Source organism: Camelus ferus, chromosome 10 (assembly GCF_009834535.1).
Source record: "Camelus ferus isolate YT-003-E chromosome 10, BCGSAC_Cfer_1.0, whole genome shotgun sequence".
Classification (NCBI taxonomy): domain Eukaryota; kingdom Metazoa; phylum Chordata; class Mammalia; order Artiodactyla; family Camelidae; genus Camelus; species Camelus ferus.
The window spans coordinates 19,016,027-19,043,687 of NC_045705.1; the positions used below are offsets into that span (position 1 = coordinate 19,016,027).

The window sequence follows — 27,661 nt, forward strand, 5'->3', positions numbered from 1 at the left end:
TGTTTTCTATTTATTTTTTCCTGATGAGTCTTGCTAGAAGTTTAAATCTTTGTCAAGAATCGACTTTTACTTTGTTGATATTTTTATATTGTTTGTTTACTTCTCTTCACTTGATTTCTGCTTTTAATTTTATGATATCCTTCCTTCTACTTCCTTGCTTTTCTTTCCTAGCTTATTAATGTAGAAACATGCATTATTGATTATACCCTTGTCATCTTTTTCTTGCATACTTACATAGTCACTTAAAGCTATAAATTTTTCTCTAAGCCAGAAGCACTGCTTTAGCCACATTCCACAAATTTTTATATGTATTTTCATTATTCAGTTCAAAATAGTTAAAATTTTCTCCTGTAATAGTTTTTTTTGGCATGTGAGTTACTAGGAAGCAAATTGTTTAATTTCTAAATATTAGAAGTATTCAGATCTTTCTATTATTGAGTTTTAATTTAATTCTGTTGTGGTTAGAGGATATACTTGGTATAATTTCATTCTTCTATATTTATTAAAACTTTTTTATGGCCCAAGATATGGTCTATCTTAGTGAATGTTTCCATGCACTTGAATAATATGTATTCTGCTGTTGTTGGATATAGTGTTTTATAAATGTCTATTAGGTCAAGTTGATAGTGTTGTTCAAGTATTTTATATCCTTACTGATTTTTGTCATCTACTTGTTTTATCAGTTTCTGAGAGAAGGATGTTAATGTCTTCAGCTGTGATTGTGGATTTGTCTATTTTTCTCTTTAATTCTATTAATATTTATTTATTTTGGGATCTTTTCTTAAATTAGGTGCATATGTTTTTTATTTTTATGTCTTCATGAATTTGAACCTTTCATTATAAAATCCCCCTCTGTATATCTCATAGTACTGTTCTTGAGGTCTACTTTGGTATTTCTCTGGTCACACCAGCTTTCTTATACTTATGTTTATATGATTTATCTTTTCCCACCTTCTCACTTCCAGTCAGTCTCTTTTATGTTTAAAGGATGTTTTCTTGTATGTAATGGGTAATTGGAACCTTAAAAAAAATTTCAGTCTGTCCATCTCTGCCTTTTTATGGGGATGTTTATTCTATTTACATTTTCCCTTCAAATTAGTGAAATGTAATTGACATAATATTGGGTAAGTTTAAGGCATACAACATGACAATTTGATACACATATGTATTGTGAAATAGTTAATACAATAAGCATAGTTAGCACATCCATCACCTCACATTGTTACCTGTGTGTGGGTTTGTGTATGTATGTGTGTGTGTGTGTGTGTGTGTGTTTGTGTGTGTGTGTGTGTGTGTGTGTGTGTGTGTGTGTTGTGAGAAGATTTAAGATCTCTTAGCTACTTTCAAGTATGCAATACAGTATTGTTAACTGTAGTCACAATGCTGTACACTAGATCCTCAGAACTTATTTCTCTTCTAACTGGGACTTTGACCAACACCTAATTTCTCCCACTCCCTAGTTAATTTCCATTTGAATATAATTATTTACAGTGTTTAGATTTAAATCTATAATGTTTTTGGTTTTGATTGTGTCTTGTTTGCTCTTTGTTCCCCTGTTTTGCTTTTCTTTTCATCTTTTTGGGTGAGTCAGTTATTTTTTGGTATTTTATTTTCTCTGTTGAATTTTTAGTTATGTTTCTATGTATGTTTTTTAGTAATTGTTCAAAAGATTGTAATGTGCATCTTTAAGTTATCAAGTTTACCTTCAAAAAATATTATTACTTCACAGTGTAAGAATCTCGTAACAGTACACTTCCATTTACCACCCTCTTTTCCTTTTCTTATTTTCATGTTTTATCTCTATGTATTCTACAAACACCATAGTATAGTGTTATTGTTTTATTTTAAATATTACTACTCAATTGTTTCTGTTGAGAAGTCAGCTATAATTCTTGTCCTCATTTCCTTCTTTTCAGTGTCTTTTTTTCCTTTGGTTGCTTTCAAGATTTTTTTCTTTATCTTTTGATTGTAGTGGTTTCTCCCCTGTGTGCCTAAAATGTGGTTACATTATACTTACCCTGTCTAGGGTTACTGAGCTTCTTGTATTTTTGGTTGATGTCTTTCTGTCAGTGGGTTTGGAATGTTTTCAGCCATTATGCCCCTGGTAACCATAAGTTTGTTTTCTATGTCTGAGTCTGTTTCTGTTTATAAATAAGTTCATTGCCTCATTTTTCTTTTTAAAGTTCCACGTATAAGTGATATCCTATATGGTATTTTCTTTCTCTTTCTGGCTTACTTCACTTAGATGTTTGCAGTTTTAGCCAGCTGGGCAGATGGTTCTGATGCATAGCCAAGTGTAGGACCTCTGTCCTGTGTGCCTGCAAATGTGAGGAACTGAAGTCTTGGTGAAGGAGGATAAAAGTGAGAAAAGACGGAAAAAGACACTTAAAAGGAGGAATGATTGGCCTATCTTCAGATAAGCTATGCTGTGCTGGCTTCTTGTGGAGAGATGGACTGTGGAGGTGGGGCCAGTAGATACTATGGAAAGGAGGGTTGCGAAGGGGGAAAGACACTATTGCTGGGCATTCCAAGGGTGAAATCTCTTCCTCCAGGCAGACACACTTTGCTAAATGATAAATTTAATTGCTCAGCCCTACATGTAATACAGCAGCATTTGACATAGTTTATCACACTCTCTGGTGTATTTTCTTCAGTTGTGTCCTAGGGCATGATATATTTCTGATGTACCTCCTACTAAAACCATTTCTGGAAAGTAATCGACACTCATTAAGTATTTGTTCATTGAGTGAACTATATGAGTGTAATCACCTTTATGTTTTAATTGTTCTGTCGACAATTTTATCTTTGTAGTTTTAACTTCTATGAACTCTGCTCGATTTGCTGAATTTCCTTTGTGTGTGTGTGTGTGTGTGTGTGTGTGTGTGTGTGTGTGTGTGTGTTTGTGGCCTACTATTACTGTTTTCAGGATAGAATGTCTTTATCTTTCTAAGGTTAATAATTTTTAAGTTGTCTTTTTTTCTCCCTTTGAGTTCTTTTTGTTCGTTTGGTTTTGGGTTTTTCCTTCCATTTGTTACAGAAGCTATTTTCATATATTTGATGATCCTTGGTCATCTGTTCATATTTAAGAATAAAATGTTACAAGCTTATTCAGAGGCCCCTTTGCATGACTGGGGGGCTTTCATCAGGTAGGATTAATCATTTTGTTGGATGACCCCAAATATGCAGTGTCTGAATCCATTTCCCAGCTGGGAATTCTCAAATATCCTGCCTGGGAAGATGGGAACTTGGACTTGTACTGCTTCCTGTATCAACTTTCCTTTTTCCTTCTGTTTTCAGTGCACATTGCATTCTGCCCCTCAAAATGGTGTCCTAAAATCTAAAACTTTCTCTGGTCTATCTCTACACAGCAAGCCTGATTTTCTGCTGTGGCAGGAGCGAATGGATGCCTGCATAGTAGATGGTTCTGTGATGAGGACAGCTGGACCTCTATTTCTTTGGAAGTCTCAACCAATCTTCCTGTTTAGTCCTGCCTCTCAGCCCCACTCTCGGAGGTACTTAGTGCCTTCAGTTCCTCAGTTTTTCTGGCCTGTGAATGAATGAATTCTCATCTTGTTGTCTCTTGGTCCAGGCTTAGGTTTCTGTTTTCTTAAGTAAACTGGATTGGTTACCACTGATTGATCAGTTTTCTGTCTTCTCAAATTTTGATGTCTTATCTGCTGTTTCTTTTCTTTCATTAATATTTATACTGAATAAATTTATGACTTTGCCTTTTAAATTTATTATTATTCCTGTGCTGTTAATTTAGTGAAGTTTTGGGAGGGAGCAGGGATAAATATGTGTATGAATTTGCCATTTAGTAGAAGTTCTGCGTTATTCTCATTTGCTTTTAGAGGCCACTTTCCTTGGCCGTATGCCGTATGCTCTCTTTCCATGGTCCAGTGTGCCCCATTCCCTACCTCACCTGATTAACTCTTGTTCATTGTTTCAAAACTATCTTAGTTGTAATCCCTTCCTCCCCTGCTCCCTGCCATGCCTCCCTTCCTCTGCTCCCTGCCATGCCTCCCTTCCTCGTGGGAACCTTCCCCTAGTAGAAGTGTTTATTTAATGTTATTTAGAAGTGTTTGTTTAGTGTTACTTCTCTAGGTCAAGAGAGGTATAGCAGGCAGGTAAGGAGAATACCGGTAACTAAAAGTGTGATTAAAGGTTTTTTTCCTGCTTTTCTTTTTAGAGATAGAAGAGACGAGCATGTTTAACTTTTATGAGAAGTAGAGAGAAAGCTTGGGATTGAAATTATAGGAGAGAGAGTAACTGACAAATGGCAGAAGGGGGTGAGATCTAAAGCATAGGTGGAAGGATTAGCTTTAGATAAGAGAAGGGATGAGCCTGTCTCTGTTGTTACAGGAGAGTAAAGTTGGATCTAAGAACTGGTTCACTTACTAGTTTGGTGGCAGGAAGGTGATGAGCTCTCATTGGTGGTTTCTTTTTTTTTCTCTGTAAAGATGAAAAGTTATCTGTTGAGAAAGGAAATCAAATAGCAAATTATGGTAGAGATAATTCTAGCTAGTGTTATTCTGGGAAGGCTCCCTTTAGGTAACTGAGTGGACTGATAGCAGCAAGAAGTACCAGCCAACATGCAAACTGCAGAAAGCAACCAGACCTATAGGAGGTACCATAACAATCAGCCAAGCATCTTGGCCTCCTGTAGCCTGGGTTGCAGTGTCTTTAGTCCGTATTTAAAGCTTAGCATGATAACTTATATTTAGCATTGTGGCCATGGGTTAAATTATGTTCAGTATATTCTGTTTAAGAAGGCACGAAAGTATGTGATAGTAAGTATATAATTGGTCACGTGTGTTGTACTTTATACTAGTTTGTACTTCATAGTTCATAAATGCAGTCACATCTTATTTGGTTTTACCCTCTCAGTAGTCCTGTAAGGAAGGTAATAGTATCCCCATATTTGCAGTTGAGAAAACTAAGGCTTAGTTATAGTTAAGTGGTTTGTCTCAAACACACAATTAGGGAGGCCTAAAATCTAGGCTTGATCACATATCCTCTGCCTCTAGAATCTCTCCCATTATATTAGACCAGAATTGCCATCCTGAAGGGTTTACAGTTGTTTAAAGGCATAATTTTCAGTTTTCTGGATTTCAGTGAAATACCTCTTTCATATACGGTTAATGAAGTATTACGGAAGGTCGGACATAATTACTACTCTCTGTTTTAATTTTGAAGTGATCTAGATTATATATGGCTTACAGAGCAAGATTTATTTTCCTTATTCTTTTTGTGTAAGTTTAGAATTTCTAATAGAATTGAGATGGAGAAAATTATAAGGGAAAACTACTACTTACTATGTTTATCAGAATTTTTTTCAAAATCAGACTTTTAAAGTTCATAATCTTGCTTTCCAATTTGAATTACCATATTTTCTCAGTCTTTTTTCAACAATGTTACAGAACAGTTGAAAATAAAATTACATTTGACAAATACCATTCTGTATCTAATTTTATAAAAAGGCACATTTATTATATGTATTTCTCCAAGTTCAGAAGTCTTTGAATTTAACACCTCCTACATAATTAGTTGTTGGGAAAAAATATTGCTAAATCGTAGGCTGCTAAGTTTACAATACATGTTGATTTAGTAAATACTGTTTCCTTATTTCAATTTTTGTAAGCATAGTACTTATTCAAGGTCCTAATTCTGAAAAAATTCTTATTAACTAATTGAGATATTTTAGAATGCTTTAAAGGTACATGTAAATGTAAAGCACAGGGTGACTTTGAAAGACATTTACTTGACATGCTGTTTAGTCTGTTGCCTAATAAAATTGCTATATAAAAAAAGGTTAATTGAATCAGCATTCCTAGCAGTGTTTTATTAGTAGGGTCTTGACTTCTTAATAAAAGCACATTGCTCTTCTTTTCTCCCAATGAAGTCAATTTTTGAAGTATTTTTTAGTTTTCTACTAACACAAGTTAAGTGATAATTCATTGCTTTAAAATGGTTTAGGGTCAAGAATGATTATATTATTCCTATATTTTTTGCAGTTATACATGTGAAAATTGTTGTTTACTGAGGATAAAGCTTCCCCCCAAAAGCTTTGTCAAATTGAAAATTGGGGGTCTTTTCCCATTGATGCTGATAATATTACAGGATACCTTTCAGCTGCAGAAGAATTATTGTGTTGGAAAATTATATGCTGCTGTTACAGTATGTTCCATAATCTTAAAGAAAATCCATGTAATTTGAGGCTGAAGTGTGCAGGGTGCTCTTATTCCTAACATTGGAAGGGTATAGAATACCACTTAACACTTATATGGGCATTAAGATGTTCTCTTTTGATTATAAGTGGTTATATATATAGACTAGCATTAAGCTCATTATGTAGTACATTTTAGCATCTTGAAAAAGAAAGTAGAAAGGGTACCTGTGCTATAGGGAAGGAAATTACCACAGCAGAAAAGAAGGGAGCTAAGAACAATTCTTTTCTGAGGGTGATAGAACTATCCTATATCTTGTTTTGGTGAATGTTACTTAACTATATACAATTATTAAAATTAATCAGACCATACACTTGAAATGAGTAGTATGTAAATTATTCCTCAATGAAAAAGGAAACAAAATGAATCTTTAAAGGTGTGAGGTGGAAAAATCCCTTATAATGGATTAAATTTCTCATGGAATATTTCTGAAACACAGTCTTTCTTTTGAATAATGTCATAGGCCACAAGTTGAATCATTGAAATGAGCAGAAAATTGTTAAAATTTTCTATTTCTAATTTTTGACTGTTTCCTTAAGATGAAGGTTTTGATTTTACAGTTAAGAGATTAGCTAACTTAAGGTAAGCCTTTACTTCTGTAGAGTGAAGTGAATCATCAAAAAGTTCTTTTGATCTAAAAAAAACTTAGTGAAAAAAATTTTTGGATGAAAAAATTCAGCTTGGATGAGTTTTGAAAACTGAATTGATTAGATTTTCAGTCATGAAACATTTCGTTTTGTATTATTTAAGGCTCTTTTTTGCAAGCAGTAAAAACTACCTCCTGCCAAGTGCAAAGATGGCTATTAGAAGAATTTTGTGGGTCTCACAGACACTGTATAATCACGACCATATCAAGAACAGAACATTTTCATCATCCTGGGAAGTTCTGTTATGCTCCTTCTTCCCACTGCAGCTGTGGATCTGCTTTCACTGTCACTGTAGACTTCTTTAGGTACTACTTCAAGCTCTAAAAATTTCTTGTGGTTTTATTTGACCTCTAATGAACCAAATTGGTTATGATTTTTAAGGAGAGGTGAGTTTATCTCTGTACCTATTCCTTATCATAACATATTACATACTTTCCACAAAAATGTTTTGTAAGAAGTCTAGTTAGCACATTTTGGGTATAAGTGAGTTGTTTGGGTTTTCTATGATTTAAAAATAGTAACTATCATCTTGCAAAATATCCATAAAACAATGCCATCCAAGATAGGAAACACCATTAAAATTTCCCTTCAAGTCTATCATGGATTTCAGCTCTTTAATCCCCTTTTACTCCTATATTTTCAAATTCACTTGATAATAACTGTAATAATTTATATTATACACAGGCTTGAATTATTTTCTGTCACAAATAAAATTAATGCTGTTGTGCCCATGTTTTCTACTAATTAAAGATCAAATAGATTCTTAAACTCAGTAATGGAATATAAAGCCCCTCTATTAAGCTTTGTGAGATATTGACTATAAATTGAGCACTATTCTTGGTGCAGTGTATGGGATAAGACAGCCTGGAAAACGTTTTTTTTTTCTGAAGCAGTTTGAACTAGCCATTACCTTTTGACTGTCTCAAATGTTTAAGAATACAAAATAACAAATCTTACAATCCCTGAAGCTAATCCAAGATATTTTGTTTGAAAATTATATTTTAAAATTAGTTAAATGCATGGATTTAGATCTATTTATGAGGGGCGAAAGAGTCCTTGAGTTTGTCCTTTAGTTATTCGTTCATCCACTCACTCAACATTTATTAGGATTAGTATCTACTGTATTTCTAGGCACTATTCTAGATGCTATGGATATAACAGAGTTTATTGTTAGGAGGAAGACACAGATGTTTAAATAATATTAATTGTAATCAATGCTGTGATGTATACAGTACAGGTATACGCTGGAGATATTTTGAGTTTGGTTTCAGACCACTGTGATAAAGCAAATATCTCGATAAAATGAGTCACGTGTATTTTTTGGTTTCCTGGTTCATATAAAAGTTATGTTTACACTATATTGTAGTCCGTTTAATGTGCAGTAGCATTATGTCTTGAAAAACAATGCACATACCTTAATTAAAAATACTTTTTATTGCTAAAAATGCTAATAACCATCATCAGAGCCTTCAGCCAGTAGAGGATCTTGCCTCAGTGTTGATGGCTACTGACTGGTCAGGATGGTGGTTGCAGAAGTATGGAGTGGATGTAGCAATTTCTTAAAATAAGACAACAGTGAAGTTTGCTGCATGGATTGACTCTGTTTCACAAATGATTCTTTGTAGCACATAGTGCTGTTTGATATCATTTTATCCACAGTAGAACATCTTTCAAAATTGAAATCGGTTCTTTCAAATCCTCTACTGCTTTATCAACTAAGTTTATGTAATGTTCTAAATCCTTTGTTTTCATTTCACCAGTCTTCACAGCATCTTCACCAAGAATAGATTCCATCTCAAAAAACTATTCTTTGCTCATCCATAAGAAGCAGTTCTACATCTGTTTTGTCACGAGATTGCAGCAGTTCAGTCACATCTTCAGGTTCCATTTCTAATTCTAGTTCTCTTGCTATTTGTACCACATCTGAAGTTGCTTCCTCCACTGAAATCTTGAATTCCTCAGAGTCATCCATGAGGGCTGGAATCAACTTCCAAACTCCTATTAATGTTAATATTTTGACCTCTTTCCGTGAATCATGAATGTTCTTAATGGCATCTAGTGTGGTAAATCCTCTCCAGAAAGTTTTCAATTTACTTTGCCCGGATCCATTAGAGGAATCACTATCTAGGGCAGTTATATATAGTCTTATTGAAACATGCTTCTTAAATAATAAGACTTGAAATTCAAAATTACTCCCTGATCCATGGGCTGCATAATGGATGTTGTGTTAGCAGGCATGGAAAAGAGCATTAATATTGTCCATCCCCATCAGAACTCTTGGGTGACCAGCTGCATTGTCAATTGGGTGGTAATATTTTGAAAGGGATCTTTTTTTTTATTTGATGAGCACTAGGTCTTAACAGTGATCTTAAAACATTTGGTAAACCATGTTGTCAACAGACGTTCTGTCATCCAACCTTCCTTGTTCCATTTATAGAGTACAGGCAGAGTAGATGTACTGTAATTCTTAAGGGCCCGAGGATTTTCAAAACGGAAAGTAAGCGTTGGCTTCAGCTTAAAGTTACCAGCTGTCTTAAGTCCCTAACAAAAGAATCAGCTTGTCCTTTTAAGTTTTGAAGTCAGGCATTGACTTAGCTATGCATGTCCTTGATGGCACCTTCTGCCAGAAGAAGGCTATTTGTTTGTCTACACTGAAAATCTGCTTTTTTCAATTAATAAAGCAGCCATCTTCATTAATTATCTGAGCTAGACCTTTTGGATAGCTTGTTACAGCTTCTGCATCAGCATTTGCTACATCAGCTTGCACTTTTATGTTACGAGATGGCTTTTTTCTTTAAATCTCATGAACCAACCTCTGCTAACTTCAAACTTTTCTTCTGCAGCTGCCCCACCTCTTTCAGCCTTCATAGAATTACAGAGAGTTAAGGCCCTGCTCTGGATTAGGTTTGGTTTCGGGGAATATTGTCGCTGGTTGGATCTTCTGTCCAGACCACTCAGACTTTCTCCATGTCAGCAATAAGGCTGTTTTGCTTTCTTATCATTCATGTCCTCACTGAAGTAGCTCTTTTAGTTTCCTTCAAGAACTTTTCCTTTGAATTCATTCACATGTTGACTGACTGGTGCCAGAGGCCTAGCTTTCAGCTTATTTGGATTTTGACATGCCTTCCTTACTAAGCTTAATCATTTCCAGCTCATGATTTAAAGTGAGAGGCGTGTGACTCTTCCTTTTACTTCAACACTTAGAGTCCATTGTTTGGTTATTAATTGGCCCAATTTCAGTATTGTGTCTCAGGGAATAGAGAAGCCCAAAGAGAGGGAGAGAGACGGGGACCAGCTGGTCAGTGGAGCAGAACACACACAACATTATTAAGTTAGCTATCTTACATGGGTGTGGTTTGTGGCACTTCAAAACAATTGCAATAGTATCATCAAAGATCACTGATCACAGATCACTGTGACAGATATAATAATGATGAAAAAGCTTGAAATGTTGAGAGAATTACCAAAATGTGACACAGAGACACAAAGAGAGCAACTGCTGCTGGAAAAATGGCACTGAGACTTGTTCAATGTAGGGTTACCACAAACCTTTAATTTGTAAAAAACATAATATCTGCAAAGTACAGCAAAATAGAGCACAAATAAAATGATACATGCCTGTATATAAATTCTAAAATGTGATTGCATGGTGAAGTCTGTATAGCATTGTGATTAAGAATCCTGGCTTTGTATCACTTTGCCATGCCTTTGAGTCTCACTGTGCCATTATGATTTGTGTGACTCAAGAGGAGTGACAACCTCTCTGAGCCTCAATTCCTTCATTTACAAAAATTGAGAGAAAGGTTTTTCTTATTCTTTTCTTTTTCATAAAGATTAAATGAAATAATGTGAAGTATTTACCCAGTGTCTTGCATGCAGTTCCTTACTATAATTTATCACCATCACCAGAAATTATGTACAAGATGCAGCTAGCAAGCCATGCAGGACCATATAAAAAGACTGCATAATGATCATGCAAATTTAAATATCAGTGTTCAGCCAAACAAAAGTTAAAAATGGTCAGATTACGTTTTGGATGTGTGCTCTTTGTCATGTGTTCATTCCTGTATATGTTACGCATTTATGTATACTTATATATCGCTGTATAGAGTTGTAGTCATGAAAATTCAAGTACTATACTTAATGGAAAATTGAAAGATTTTCAAGAGTAGTTTTGATTAAATTGCATTTTCATATTGCCTTTGGACCTTGACATCTATGAAAACACTTCTGTAAGTGTTCAGTTAAATAACTTAGTGCTGTGTTGTGAAGTTAGTGCTATTGCCAGATTGCAGACACAGGAGAGCAGGGTTACACAGCAGATTGCACAGTAGTTTGTGGAAGAGAAATGCTCCCCCTGTCCCAGGTTGCTATATTGTAAGGAAAGAAGGACAAGGGCCAGTAAGTGTGGGAACATAACCTGCTCACACTGGCCTCAGTCCCTCGTCCTAATGTAACAGCGTGGGTCTCTCCTGCACAGCTAGGTGTTAGACTCAATTTTAGCTTTCATGTTTTCCGTTCCAGTAACCTGTTCTTTCTTCCTCTAGTCAGTCCCTCCCTGATGTGTGTAACCACCTTAAGTCAAACAGGATTATCAAAATGAAAGTTCATTTCCAGGGTACTTTCCAGAATAGGTGAAATACCCTTGGAGCAAAAGCGCCCCCCACCCTTTGTCCTTGATCTGTTTTCCTTTCAGTTTTGGCCTGGAATTCCTTACTGTCTGCTTTTAAGTGTTTTTAAATATATATACTTATACTGATATTTTAGTTGTTTTCAGTGGGAAGGTTGGTTTGAATAACTGAGCCCCACCACTGTTGTCAACAAGTCCTCTTGTTCTTCCCATTCCTTCCCAATCAAGTGGAAGGGAGTCCACTTCCCATTAAGATACAACTCAGTGACTCCTTCCTGAAGTTTTCACTTGCAGCTAGTCAGAAAGTCTCCCCTTACATGTTCCACTGATACACTGTAATTCTGTTATCCCACTGACCACATTCTGTCTTTACTGTAATTACTTAGGCCTATAGCTGCCTCTCAGCTAGAGGTAAAGTCCTTGGAGGCAGGAATCCTGTCTGTTATTTTTCTATCCTTGGAAGCCCCAACTTTGTGTACTATATATAATACACTCTCTCTGCGTGCATTGGTTGATTGCACTGGGTTTTGCTCAAGTAGAATGGAAGGGTTAAGAAGGGAGTTGGCTCCCATTATTTTGGCCTCTGTGTGGGTTGCAGTACTGTTCTCCCTTTTTTGTTATTTCTTATGGGTTCAGTGATAATGTTAGATAGTCCTTGACCCATGTGAACTGATGACAAAATAGAGCCACAGCACGGGAAGTGATTTGACCTGTGACAGTCTTTGAGCTGATGTTTTGTCTACACCTGTCCTCAGGCTGTCCAGCTGTTACATTTCATTTTTAATAATTCAGCCAAGAGTGTGGAACCTCTATCACTTCAGGTTTTCAGTAATCTGAGGACATATTTTTGAGAACTTTGAATAGTGTTGAGAGGAGAATAGTGAGGTCAGGAAGAATAAATGTATGCTAGTTAAAGGACAGTATGTGAAAAACAAAATAGGGAATGTAAGTGTATAGTTTTCAGTTTATTAAGATAAAGAACACTTTTCTTATGAAGGAAGAATTAATAGTCATTAAAATTAAAAGACTAAGTTTTTTAAAAACCTCAGTTACCCATTTTAATATATCTTTTAGTTTGGACATGACTGCTTCATAATCACAGTGGCTCTTACATACTATCTTGTAATTTAAAATATTATTTAACAATAATGTGACAAATTATTCTACAATCCTAATATTAGGCTTTTAGTAAGTCAGTGTTTAGATGAGCTTCAGATGGTGAAGTACTCTCTACTGGAGCAGTTGTATTGTTGTGTAATAAGAAAGGACAGAAAAACTGGTTATTTAATCATGTTTTGTTTTAGCCATGATCTTTTCAGATACATTAAGCAAATTTAGAATTTACTCTTATAATAGACTTTCTGCATAACTCCCTAAAACTCTGTGACTATTTAGATATCCCTGTTCTGTAAGTGCCGTCTTACACACATACTGTAAGAATGTACCACTAAAGAATCTGAAATAAATTACATATTAAAAGATACCTGTTGGTTGGTTGTTTTGTGTTAAAATGCATGAAGGTCCTGGAAATGTAAACGTTAAGTCACTCATGGTTCTGCCATTTGATTGACTGATCCCTCTGAGAGTGAAGTAAAGTAAATGTTATAACTTGAATTATTGTTGAAAGGTTGTTCCTTTTCCAAGTTAAGTAAATGGCCACTAAAATCACTAAAAATCTGAAGAAGTTTCTTGAATTATTTTTCCTTCCCTCTTTTGATAAGGTTATAAAAAGTTGATAGTAATAATGTAATATTAATAAGGCCTACACCTAATATTTATTTAAACCCAGAAAAAGATTAGAAAGGGGTTCTGTTTACCAGGTGCTTAAATATTTAAGTTGTAAGTTAAGCTAACATAATATTAAATAAAATCTGATCTGTTATCTTATCTGGAAAAATATATTTTCATGACAAATACACCTAGAAAGCCAGGATCAAATTTAGAGTTCTTTGAGTCCTTGGAGTTCTGTGCCAGAATGCAGCAGGGCAGAGAAATTCACACTTGTCCTACCTCCCCGCTCTTCCTACCCCCACTGCAGGCGTCACTACAGGCTAAGCTTCTTCTGACTTGAGGCTGTTTGTGCAGGGAATTCCTGTGTTCTAAGCCCCTAAGAGAAAAGGGTAGGGCATGGCTGGAAGAGGGACATAGATTCCTCATGGGCAGATCCTCTTAACTAAGGACTTCATGGGGGATGGCAGGAGAGAAAGGGCAGAGAGAGCTTTCAAAGGCGATGGAGTGTGAAATGTAGTATGTATTTATATTATTATACAGTTGTTGTAGTTAAGTTCTGTAAAGTTGCTGCAAACACAAAATTAGCAAATATGTAAACACTTCTCATAGGGGAAATACAAAGTTAGTTTCCTCTGAGCTTCTGGTCACCGTTTTCAGCAATGTAACCTTGTCTTATGTGTACTTCTGTTTAAAGACACTTTTTTTTAAAATATGTATTGTTGATTCATTAACATTGAACTCAGGGCCAGCAGCTCTGTAACTCATGCCTGAAGGAAGAAGCTTCACTAAAATATGTAATTTCCCTCATAAGGCATGTCCCAGATTTCTGGTGCATGGGAGCAGTAGATAGCACTTAATGCTCTATGCTTGAGAATCATTTTAAATAGCAAAATTACAGCAAAAAACATAAAATGTGAAAAATGTGGAACTAAATAGACTGCAAAAAGGACACTTATTTACATGCGGTATGAGAACTAAAACATGAAGGCCTGGTTTGATTCCAGTTAGGGACGTGCATGTCAGATGATTCAAATTCTTCACCACTCTGCATGTCTCTGAATGACTGCAAAAGCATCACAATTTTGGGGTTACAAATAAATTTTGGGGTTACAAATAAATTTTAGCAAGCAGGTGAATTTACAAATGTAGAATCCGTGAACAGTGAGAATCTCTTGTGTTTGTATTATATTTATGTTGAAGGGCTTACTGTGGCCTCCCTGTCATGCCACACCCCATTTTAAAAATACTTAAATTGTATTCAGAATATGTTCCCTCACATTATATCACTTGATTTTTACAAAACACTGTGAGATGTATAAAAGACAGATAATTTTATTCATTAAGTATTTATTGACTGTCCTATATGTGCCAGGCACTGTACTAGGTGCTACAGATATAATTAGTGGTAATATGATGGACAAAGGTCCTCACTTTTGTGAGTAGCTTATAGATTAGCAAGATTTCTTTCCATTTTTCAGGTGAGGAAATTTTGTACCATTAAATAACTTTTATTATAAATGACTAGTGATAACGAAGCCAGAATAAGAATTCAGTTTTTCATATTTTATGATCAGTCCTGCTCCAGTTACTCTCTTCTCCTCTCTGTCTTACATTCTCCCTTTCCATTTGCTTTTCCCACTCATCCAGTAAAATATTTCAAAAATATTCTCCTTTGGCCTTCACTACGCTGGCTGTCACTCCACTCTTCCACCTAGCCAGACATTACTTGACTACCATGTATTTGCTTTTCAGCCCACTCTTTCACCACTGCCCTTCTTCTGAATGGTGCCTCCTAAAGTAGCCAGTGTCTCTTACTTGCCATATTTAGTGGATTGACTGTGACATTTGCTGCTGTCACAGATCTTGCCTGTCTTGGAACTTTCTTCCTTGGGTTTCTCTGGAGCCTGTTTCCTGATTACTGCTTTCTAGTATCTTTTCCTTTATCTGATGTAAATGTTACTGTCCTTCAAAGTTTTATCTCTGTCTTTCTTCACTTATTACCAAATCAGGGACTCTTAATCTGAGGCCCAGGTATTTTTGGAGGTTTTGATCCCTCAATTGTATGCAAAATAGTGTGTGGATTTTTTTCTCCTCTCCCCAGCCTTTTTATCAGATTCATGGAGGAGTTGAGAACACAAAAAAAGTTGAGGACTGCTCTCTGTGTATTCCTGTAGCTTTACCTGCTTCACAGGTGACTTCCAAGTTTATGTCCCCAGGTTCCCACCTTTCCCCTTGTCTGCCTCCTCCTGCCTTCATCCTCAGCATCCTTAGCATAGTTCCTTAGGAATATTATAGTAGTGTAGTAGTTTCCTTATTGCAGGTCCCCCTACCTCTCCTCTCCACCCATTCCATTCCACCATCAGGTTAGATTTTTTGTCTTTGAAACAAGTAAGCAGGGAAAAGTCCATGTTTCTTAGCATGAAGTTCCTTTATGGTCTGAATCTAGTCTGCCTTGTCAGCTTCACTTCTCATTACTTTGCTACTCAGTGGTTCTTTAGCTCATTCCCAGCGTAGCTTACAGTTCTGCTTTTCATAACTCTCATGTCCATTACTTAGTACGTTCTTGTTTTATATTTGCTGTTTCTCCACGGAATGCCTTTCCCCTCCCACTCTTCCACAGTTCCTCCACAGGCCAACTCCTGTTCATCCTTCAAAACCCAGTCAGCTGTCTTTATTTAGAAATCTTCCCAGTTTATTCTAAGTTAACAGCTTTTTCATGCTGTCATCTTTTCTTAGCACCTCATCCTTCCCATTGTATTATAATTAATTATTTACCTTTCTACACTCCCCCCACTAGATTATGAGTCCCTCAAGGACAGAAATCCTGCTTTGCTCATCATGAATCCTCATTGGCTTGTTAGGAAGCTGGTAATGAGTCTTTTTTGAATGTATAAATACTTTTGGACTACAGTCTTGTACATGGATTATATTTTCTCTACCTGAATTAGAAAACCTTAAAAATGTTCAGACATCTTTAAAAAAAGGTCATGTTTCAACTGTTAACTATTGCATAAAACAATAACGTGAAGTGTTGATTGCTTCTTTAGGCAATATTTTACTAAGCATTAGGTGGCAGTAGTGTGTTGTACTTGACTTTACCTTTATAATTGTTCTTTTCAACTGGTCATAATTTTAATGTAGTGTCAAAATGTAAAGGACACAGTTGTAGTGCATTTATACCTAACTTTTTGTAACATGATCTTGTTTTAAACTAGTAGACATCCTACAAAAAATGAAACAAAACCTCAGCCATGTCAGTCAGTGTGTCTCTCTCTAGCCTACCTCCACTGTACTGTATTCAGATTCATCAGAGCATTACTACTGCCCCATCTTAATAGCACTTCCTCACCAACTCTTTAATGGCTGCTTCATAATAATAGTGATTTTCAATAAGGAAAACCAAAAATTATCTCAGAGGATGTGTGTGTTCTCAGTGTCCTAAGAAGCTTACTTAGGCATTTATCTCAAAAATAGTATATTATGTTCATTGAATTTAACTACAGTTATTAAATGCTTTCTTTTTCTCTTTCACTCATCCATTTTTATCTGACTAAGGTCACTTCTTTTGTTTATCAAGTTTTGTTTTAGGCAAATTTCTCTCACCATTAGGTGGTTAAAATTAAGAAGAATTGCCACCACCTCTTCAGTCTTTATGCATTTAACCCTACCATTCATATATTGAACACTTCTGTGTGAAAATGTGTATGTGACCACCCTTGTTTAGCAAGAATAACGTTAGTTCAGCATCCTTAATTACACAAAAATCATGTTTCCCTGAATCCAGAGTGTAGATGAAATTAGCGTACAATATTTTGTACAGTTAATCTTGGAATTCTCTGTGCAGCTCGTGTTGAGCATGTAATCAGTGACTTGTTTGATATGATTTTGGGAGTCAGGTGAGAGTCTTTATACTTAAATTGGATATAATGCAACCCATTGCTTAAGATTTAAAATTTTTTCCTATGTACGAAGAAGAGGAGGTTGTGTTATACTAGTGTATAGTCAGCAAAGAAAAGGAATGTGACTAGCAAAGGATTTGGTGCAAGATTGTATTTTAGAATTAGTAAATCTCACAGCTTAAACTGTACTACAGAGGTAGGCCTTGGTATTGAAAAGGTTTTGCCATGGATTGAATGACCCAGCCACACATCATTCAGCTTCTTATGTTTCTTCACTTCTTGCACTCCAGTTCCTACAATCTCCCTCTCAATTCTTCATCTGAAAGACATCATTGCCTACTATAAATATTGCATGGCTTTGTTTTCCTTCAGTGACTTTCAGTCTCTTCCCTTGCTTATCCTTCTCTTATTCCTCCTCCTCCTCTTCTGTCGCTCTCCCTCTTCCCCTGCAGTCTCCTCTGTCTCCACCAGCCCGCTCTTCTCCTTCCTCTGCATTTTCCTATCCTCCTCCTCCTTTTTTCCCCTCCTCCTCTTTTACCCCTTTTTCTTGGAACTGCCAGTAATCTCTGAATGAGTCTCTTAATATGATTTCAAAGGCAATCATTGTTATCGAGACATTTGGCAGAAGTTTTAAAATAACAGTCCTCAGACCAAAAGGTTTCTTAAAAAATACTAATGGTGTTAAAATGACTCTTTTGAAGATTAGAGGCAATCAATCATTAGCAATTCTGGTAGGCCAAAGAGATGTATTTTCTTCATACTGTTCTGTCAGTGTGGCTGCCACAGTCACGCTGAAGCCTTTCTCCAAGGCTTTCTCTGGGGACCATGGACTATGTTATATGTAGGATTCTACTATAAATAAATTCATAGGACTTTTCACAATGAATTCCTTAGTAAGGTCTGTTGTTACATTATGGAACCAAATCGTGAACTCTAGGAGAGCATATTGTTTTTGTTTACCTATACACTTTCACATTCTTAGCTATTCACCAACAATCCCAAAGTAACTGAGGAAGGCTAATTTTTATAGATACTTAAAAATCACAAATTTGCTTTTAAATTAATATGTGTGCATGTGTATGTATATGTGGTACATATATGTGTGTCTGTCATTCCTTGCAGAATAAGCAAATCCACAGACACAGAAAGCAGATTAGTTCAGGGGTAGGCGGAAGGAGAAATAGAGAGCGACTACTGATGGATGCAGGATTTCTTTAGGAAGTGATGAAAATATTCTGAAATTAGATAGTGGTGATGGCTACACAACTCTGAATATTCTAAAACCACTGAATTGTAGACTTGAAAATGGTGAATCTTATGATATGTGAATTATATCTCAATAAAGTTGTTTTTTTTAAGTCAAGATCATAACCTCTAAGATTTGATAGAATGGGAGAAAATTAAAAATATAAATTCATATCTAAAAAACCAATAATTTTTCAAAAGGAGAGTGGCTCTATTAACTTTCATTCCTAATAATTTCACTTAAGTGAATTATAATAGTAAGAGTTTTACTCCATAGGATCAGCTGTGACCTAGTCACACAAATTCTTGCTGTCTGACCCTAAAACTTTTCTTTCTGAAAGACTGGGAATGGGTAGAGAAAGAGATATTAAGGACTCTTTTTTTTTTTTTTGTAAAGGATTTGACCTTTCTCATATTTAAGTCCCATGACTGTATATCCATGTTTTTTTCAAGTGTACTCTTTTGAATGCATTCCTCTTAATACCTATTTGTTTACTCGTTCCTCAGCGTGGGAAGTATTGAAGATGACCTTTGGGCTGAAGCATATCCCATATCGTATCTAGTCATTGTGGCAGCTGAATAGAATGACATGGTTAATATTTGTTTACTAGGAAAGAGTATGAGAGAAAAGACACGAAAGTGGAAAACCTCAGAGTAAACGTAAAAACTTTCCCTCCCCTCATCCAGTGCTGTCTAAATCAGAAAGTTTTAGATTTCATACTTTGGGAAGAGTATTACACACAACTTACATGCAAGTACTTATGGAGGATATTTGCACAAAGAGGCATTGTGCTAATAATCCCTGCAGAGATATGTATGTAGTTAAGATACAGTGTTACACGCACACACAACTAGTGTGATGCCCTCTGGATAGGAATATTAAACGCAGCTTCAAGGAAGAGGTGCATTTGAACTGGTGAAGGATGTTCCATTGGAGACAACAGCATAAATAGGACATGGAAACAGAAAGGAATGTGTGTTCAGGTGTGATATCTGAAAGTCTAGTCTAGAATGTTTGGAATGACTAGACTGACATAGATGGTATAGTACTTACAGTAAAGCTGAAATGGTAGGTTGGAGTTCTTTTATTGGAGGACTTTACCTGTAAGGATAAAGAATACAACTAATTTATATGCAGTAGGTTGACAGTTAAAATTTTTGAGGTGAAGATGACATGGTCAGGATTTTATAATAAGGCAAGTGAATTTGGAAGCAGGTGGAAGAACTGGAGAGCTTTAAAAGATGAATACTGGAGACCAGACAAGAGCTACTGTTGTTTTGAACTAGGTTTGTTATTGGGAATAGAAAGGACATTATGTATGTGAATCTACAGAATTTGGTGGTTAATAAAATAAGGAAAACAGAGGTTACCCTTATATTGTAGCCTGCATTATCAGGAAATGTATTTTTCTTTCATTCATTTGGCATTTATTAAAGCATGGTGGTAATTTTAACAGAACAGGGCATTCAGCAAGAGGAGGAACTAATTTTAGAGCCTGGATGAAAATTTGGTTTTAGACATTTTGAATTTGTAGTACTAATAAGATAGCTTTTAGAAGATATTTGAAATTCAGTTCTGGAATTCAGGGAAGTGTGAAGCTAGAGATAAAGAGCTAACATACTATTAATGATACTAAACTCAGTGTTACTGTGTAGAGAAAAACCAAATGCTGTATCTTCACAGGCCACACTGATAGATCAGATATCAATAGGATGATTTGGAAATTTTTGTTTAATCAGATTTGCCCAGTCCTTTCCATAGTTAATCGTTATTTTCTATTTGCAGTCAGTATTTTTATAAATCAAAACAGCATAATCACAAGTGTATAGTAAAGGATTAATGTATGACCGTCTTAACTTTTTGTTCAATTGAAGGTTTAATTAGCAAGCTACTGGTAAAATAAAGCATATTTCCTTTTAAAAAGTAAAGAAAGAAAGGCATTAAAACAGATGGACATCTATTTAGGTGATCTGAAATACTGCCTTATTGTGTAGTGGTCAATTTACCATAAAACTGTCTTATGCATTCACTTTAAAGAAATACCATTTCATTGCAACTTTATGTTGCTTAGTCAATAGAACAGGTCATCTGGAGCTAATGAATGTATAAATTTTCACTTAAAAATTTTTTAGAAGTTGTGAGACTTTTCAGTGTATTATATTATGCTCTTTTCAAAACTTACACATACTTCAATTTTCTTTCCCCTTCTAGTAGAAAAATACATAGCTCTCTGTTTTCTAGTAGAAAAACACTTGACACTTATGTTAAACCTATCAGTGGACACCATTGCTGTATTCAGTAGCTGAAGTCTTGTATAAATTACATCTACCTCTTTAAAAAAAATCAACAGGTTAGAATACAACTAGCATACTGTTCAGATTTCATCAGTTTCTTAATCACTGAAATAAGTTGGCATTTGTGCAAACAAGGAAATAAAGAGGTTGGCATTTATGATTACTGAACAAAAGTTAACAAATATCAAAAAATTTCTGACTTGGAACATTAATGTAATTTTCATTGTGTTGTAGGTTAACAATTGAGGAATATCACTTAGCATTTTTTCCTTTCTGGATACATACCTGGACAAATGTGTCTATGAAGGGGAAATTTTTATCAAACACTAATTTTCTGACTTGCAACTAACTATGTTTTAAGCAGTAGAGGCTAACTAACGGTAGAGGCTAACAGTGTGCCTCTCAGACTTTAGCACGCGTAGTGTTTGCCTGGAGAGTTTGGGGAAACAAATTCTGAGGTCCCTCTCTGTACGTTTGGTATGGGGCTGTCTTCTAAGGAGCCCTCAGAGAATGCTGATACTGCAAATCTGAGGAACACATTTTGAGTTGCACTGAGCTGACACAATGTGACAGTAACTCCGGGATTAGTAATTTAGAAAGCGCTTGGATTTATTAACATGGAGAAAATCTAAAATGGAAATAAAATGTTCCATATTGAACAACCCATTGCCCAAAACATCTCAGCTAGTTAGAGTTGAGTCCATAATTAAAACATTGGTTATCAATTAGTCAGGAAATAGATAACATAACACCATTTCTGATAAAATACTATATCATTTTCTGTATATCTTTTGTAGTGTCACTAGTAATCCTGTATTTTTATATCAAGACAGTTTCTTAAACTTTTGTGTTCATTTTTCTCATCCTCAGTAAATGGCATGGGGATTTAAAAAACACAGGTCTGTATAATTGAACAATTTTCCTCACATGTGAGCAAGGTATATAGACTGTAAAGTTGTGTCAAGTCAACTGAGAATAATGCTAAAACTTTGGCAATAGACAGTTTTGTCCTGTTATAATAAAGAATCACAGACACCCACTCTCAGTATTTTTAGTATTGTAACGTATTTATGATTTTTAAATTTTGAATATACTGTAGTCTTCTACTCAGCAATACTTAACTTTTTAATGTTTTCAGAGGTTGCCATATGTACTTGAAAGTAATAAACCAGTCTAAACTGGTCTGTCATTCAAACCTTTCATATCAGTCTTTTCATTAGTTTTTTATGTTGTGCTTTTTCTCTGTATAACATTGGGAGAAATTTCTCATTTTCCCTTACTGGCTTAGAAAGATTTACTAAATTCCTTTAAAAACATTTAGACATGTCTGATGATGTTTAAATGCACAGATCTTAAGTGTTCAGTTTGGTGAGAGGTGGTATTATGTAACCATTATCTCAAACAATATATAGAACATTTCCATTCCTCCAGAAAATTCCTTTATGCCCCTTTCCAGTTAATTTCCACCCCCTACCCCCACCGGAAAACCAACTGTTAATTTTTGTCACTACTGTCATCCCTTGGTATCCTCAAGGGATTGGTTCCAGGACATCCCAAGGATACTACAGTCCGAGGATGTTCAAGTCTTTTATATGAAATGGCATGTCCATAGATCGAAGGCCAACTGTATAGACTAGTTTTGCCTGAATTTGGATTTCATATCAGTGTAATCACATACTGTGTACCCTTTTGTTTCTTCTTTTGCTCAACACTAATGTTTTAGATATTCATCTGTTTTATTACTGAGTGTATCATAGTTTTTTTCTTTATTGTTGTTGAATAGTATAGAATATACCAAAGTGTATCCATTCTCCTGTTGATAGATATTTATGGTTCCAGTTTCTGGCAGTTATGAATAAGCCTTTTTGTGGACATACATTTTTATGTTTTATTTTTCTTAGGTGTATATCCAGAATCGGAATTGCTTGACCATAGAGTAGATGTATGTGTACCTTTATAAGAAATTGCCAAATTGTTTACTGCCAGCAGCCTATGAAAGTTCCTATTATTCCATATTCTCAGCAGCATTTAGTGTTATCAGTCTTTTTTATTTTAGCCATTCTGTTAATATGTTTAGTAGTATCTCATGACTTTAATACACGTTTTTCCTGATAACTAATGAAAAAGTTTGGGTGTACATTGATGTGTACATTGTCTATTCACTTGTCTTCTTTTGAAAAGTGTTCAAGTTTTTTCCCACAATTTTTAATTAGTATGTCTTTTTAGTATCAATTTATAGAATTTTTTTTTTTATATATTCTGGTACAAGTTCTTTGTTAGAGAAATATTTAGCCAGTATTTTTTTTTTTTCCCAGTTTGTGGCTGTTAATTTTCTTAATGGTATCCTTGATGTACAGAAAGTTTTAAAATTTGATGAAGTTCAGTTTATCCATTTTATGTCATTATAAGTTTGTGCTTTTTGTTTTCTGTCAAAGCAATCTGTGCCTACCCCAAGGGGCAAAGATATTCTCTTGTGTTTCCTTCTAGAAGCTTTATGGTTCTCTGTTTTATATTTATATCTATGATTCATATTGAATTAATTTTTGTGTATGAAATGAGATGGGGATTGATGTTGATTTTTTTTTTTCCACATGGACACCCAGTTGTTTCAGCACCATTTGTTCTAGACTGTTCTTTCCCAATTGAATTGCCTTGGCACATTTATTGAAAATCAAGTGACTGTATATGTATGGTCTATTTCTAGACTCTTCTGTTCCACTAGATCGATTTGTTTGTATGTGTTTATGCCAGTTCTACAGTCTTGATTACCATAGCTTTGTAGTAAGTCTTGAAATCAGGTCATGTAAGGCCTTTGACTTTGTACTTTTTAAAAATTCTTTTGCCTGTTCTAGATCTTTTGTTGTTCCATATAAACACAGAACTGGCTCACTGGAATTTTGATAAGAATTGCATAACATTTTTGTATCATTTGAGGGGAAATTGGCATGAATTTCCCATCATGAATATATTATTTCTTTCCATTTCTTTCCCTTTTTTTCCTTTGAGGCTATAGTAATTGGTAATTTCTTAAACTTTCATTTTTCAGTTGTTTGTAGCAAGATTTGCTGACTTCTTAATTTTGAATTCTTTCCTTCCAGGTGACTTAAATTCTTCCAATTCCAGCAAAATGCATTTCAATTTAGTATGGTGGCAAATAGAAGTTAAAATAAATGAACTTTGCAACATTGATTTTAGTACGTACCTATTCTGTTAATAAAGAATGTCAGTATTTTCTTTATTTAATTGGTGAATGTTTTCCTCAGAACTCCCTGTTGTTTGTATGATTTAGCTGGCTTTTTTCCAATATAAAGAAGTCCATGCTATCTTTTTTGTGGCTCTTTCTGGCTTCTCAGGTAGTTAGTAAGCCAGCCCCTGGATCACAGAATGCTTTAGAGTTTCTCTGTCTTTCATTTATTCATTGAATGAATGAAGTAGGAATAGCTTTGGGCTCTCAACAGTGGGAAGGTTTGGCTAGTGGGATTCAAAGAAAAGAAGAGCAAAGATAAAAGAAGCCTTGACAGCAAGAAGAAAATGGCCGTGGTCTCTTAGGGTGATAGTGCATGCTTGAGCCTGCCTCTTATTGGAGGGCTCTAATACAGAAATAGTAAGGAAAAGATCTAATATTCACTTGGGGGTTAGAAAGCCCTGAAACCTAGTATGAGAGGCTTGGTTTCCATGGGTAGTAAAAAGTTACAGATTTTAAGTTAAGAATGTGCAAAATAATGACACCATTTTATTAATAGACCTTGTAATTGAAACATCTTTAAAAGTTGTAATGTCTGTTAAAGTCCAGTTTTAAGCCATAGATGTATTTAGACTGTATAATTTCACGTGGTTGCTGAAATAAATTACCACAAACTTGGTGGCTTAAAACAACAGAAGTTTATTCTTTCACAATTCTGGAAGCTGTAAGTCCAAAAGCAATATAATTGGGCCCAAATCAAGGTGTTGGCTGGGTCATGATTCCTCTAGAGGCTCTAAAGGATGATCTATTCCTTGTCTCTTCCATCTGGTGCCTGCCAACATTCCTTGGCTTGTGGCCTCATCACTCCAGTCTTTAAGGCTAGTGTTTAAAATCGCTCTCTGTACATCACCTTCCCTGCTGTGTGTCAGGTCTCTCTCTGCCTCTTTCCTATAAAAACACTTTGATTGTATTTAGGATCCACCTGGACAATTCAGGATAATCTCCCTGTTTCAAGATCTTTAACTTAATCACACTGCAAAGACCTTTCCCCCAAATAAAGTGACATTACGGGTACCAGGGGTTAGGACCTGATATCTTTGGGGGCTATTATCAGCCTACCACAGAATGTATTAATCTTTTTAGACCTTCATTTTGTTCTGGAACTTGCTGTCAGAACAAATTGGACTGAGGCTTTTAGCACCCCAAATGACATACTCTCTTGTTGTAACTGTCATTTTTAAGCTAAAGCCTGTATCACAGAATAAAATGAACTGCATTCTAGTAGCACAGCAGAATAGATCGAAAAGCCTCAGATGGTGAATTAGTTATTTAAAATCATAGTCAGGAAAATAACAAATTGCTTATTGAAAGAGGTTGAATTGTGCTTTAACTACCATGGAACTGCTATATGACTCAAAATTTAGTAATAGCTTTTAGTTTGGGGCAGCCAGGAACTAATTCTTGGCTTTATAGGGCTTTCTTGGTCAGGTTGGAGCATGAACAGGCCCAGTCTGTTCTGTTCATTGTACCAGCCACTATTCATTTTTATGGTGGCCTGTTCAAAATTACTTGCCACCTTCTAGTCTGTGCTCCTTCTAGTCTGTGCCACCTTCTAGTCTGTATAGTATACAGCTATAAGATTAGAATATTTCTCTAGGGCCTTACTCAGTGCTTGTGAGATACTGAAATTGAGTCTTCACATGTAAGTATATCTTAAATGTATACTAGTGGTGTATTTGAGCATATTGCATGTAATAACATTGAAACCTACCAAACTTGTTACACAAATCTTCTTCATATAGTGTTAGAAGAAGGATTAGCAAGAGAACTTTAATGTAACCCACTTTATTTTGGCTTTGGTACATTACTTAATATCCTAGCCTTAAGGATTACTTAAACCCCAGTATGGGAATAACAGACGAGCATCATTTGTTAAATCATGGCCTAAAAAAGATGAAACAATAAAGCCTTAGTTTCCTTTTTTCTTCAGTCATTATTTTAATCAGCTTAAATATTTAAATGTTGATAGCTGGTAGAGTTGTCATAGGAAGAGAGAAAGAGAGAGAGTTTGCCAGCGGGAAAATAGAAGCCTGATTCTCTTTCTTTGCCCTGTAATCGTTTTCCCAGCATGCATGATGTTCATTAGTTCTTTTCGGCAACCAAATACCACAATAGCTTTTGCTCTGCTAGTGAGGATCGCCAGCAGTGTGGAGAATTTCAACATGAAAACAAATACAAGAAAGATTTATTGATGAATTAACTTGTATTCAAGTATTTTATTCCATTCTTTAAAGTTGTTTCTTATGAATCTGCCCTAAAATAATCATTTTTCAGTTAAAAACTTGTGTTTGGGGACTTTTAACTTTAAAATCTTCTGGGCTGAGCCAGAAGATGAAAAATGTTGTATTTTAAAGTAAAATTGTATAATTTCATAAGAAAGTCTAGTAGTCCACTGTGATGATACATACAGCCATGCACATTTTATAAGGGGAGCTTCATACTCTGCATAGTTTGTACTCTTCCTTTGTTATGTCCTACTAGTCTGCATGTACCTATTTCTGCTTGTGTTAGTCATCCTCTCTAGGTAAATTGTCCTTGAGACCAGTGATTCCATCAGCAAATTATCCAGAAAATGCTGTCTTTGCACGTTGTGACAAGTCATGTCACTGGTGGATTTATAGCTACTCCAGTGGTCTAATTAACCTGGCAGTTGTCTCCTGTGCCCAACACTGTTGTCTCGTTGCTTGGCATCTTAGTTTTCATCTTCTCATTACCTTCTCTCTTAACTAAAGCTCAGGTTTACATTTTTTTTTTTACCTACCCCCACTCAACCCTCTCTACTCATCACCCCCCCTTATTTTTGATTGGCAGTATCATCCAGATAAACAAAGTGCAGATGTGCCAGCAGGAACAGTGGAGGAGTGTATACAGAAATTCATCGAGATTGATCAGGCATGGAAAATTCTAGGGAATGAAGAGACAAAAAAAGAGTATGACCTGCAGCGGCATGGTAGGTACTTGTGGTGAGGAGCACCTGCACATTGGCAACTCTTTGAAGCGCAGTCTGCAGCCATTCCTGGGGAGCATTTTCTAGCATTGCACCAAGTTATTATTGCCTCTTTTACTCCTCCCCTCCATCATTGTTTTTAACTATGCCCTATTCTTAGTAGTGATTACTGTGTATCCACTGAGAAGTTAACAAAACTACTAGGATGTGGCTTCTTGTGAAGCCGTGAAAGCTACTTTTTATAACTAAAGAAAAATACATAATTACATGTTCCTAATTAATATTTTTTGTTTAAAAACTTATTAAATTTTATTATGTTCTGATTAAAATTTTAATTGTAGTGCTTTTAAGACTGTATGCTGTAAAAATGACAATCTAAAGGGAGACACTGTAAAGGATAACACCATAAAAGCATTATTTGCTGTCTCTGAGCTTGTTCAAAGCTAGGTTTTCATGATTATCTCCTGGATAAACTATAATCCTTGTAAGATTGCTATAAAAGGTATTTTAGGAATGCGTATTTCCTAAGCAATTTTAAAAGTCATTTCTTTTATGCATTTTAGAAAATAGCTTCTTAAAACAGTGACAAGCTCTTCCGAGAAAGAAAGGGAGAAATGTAGGTCAGGTTTGTCACACATGGACTGCAGTTACACGAAGTGATAGGCTGTCTTTCAGCACTGGCCTTGGGATAGGAGTCCCTCAGCCTTCTATTTGAACCTTCAGTATGCACCCTCCATGCTAATGGCGGGAGTCAATAATCAGTTACAGCCTGTGGGGAAAACACTCAATTGCTCTC

General features: G+C 35.5%; 1 protein-coding gene across 2 annotated transcripts in view; it reads left to right on the plus strand.

Annotated features, from left to right (window-relative positions):
• Positions 1–27,661, plus strand: part of DNAJC24 (DnaJ heat shock protein family (Hsp40) member C24) — a 48,643-nt gene that overhangs the window by 4,551 nt on the left and 16,431 nt on the right. For both annotated transcript variants that reach the window (XM_006195075.3, XM_014568033.2), the window contains one exon: positions 26,730–26,868. In XM_006195075.3, the coding sequence (XP_006195137.2) occupies positions 26,730–26,868 (139 nt within the window). The remainder of the gene's footprint in view (positions 1–26,729; positions 26,869–27,661) is intronic.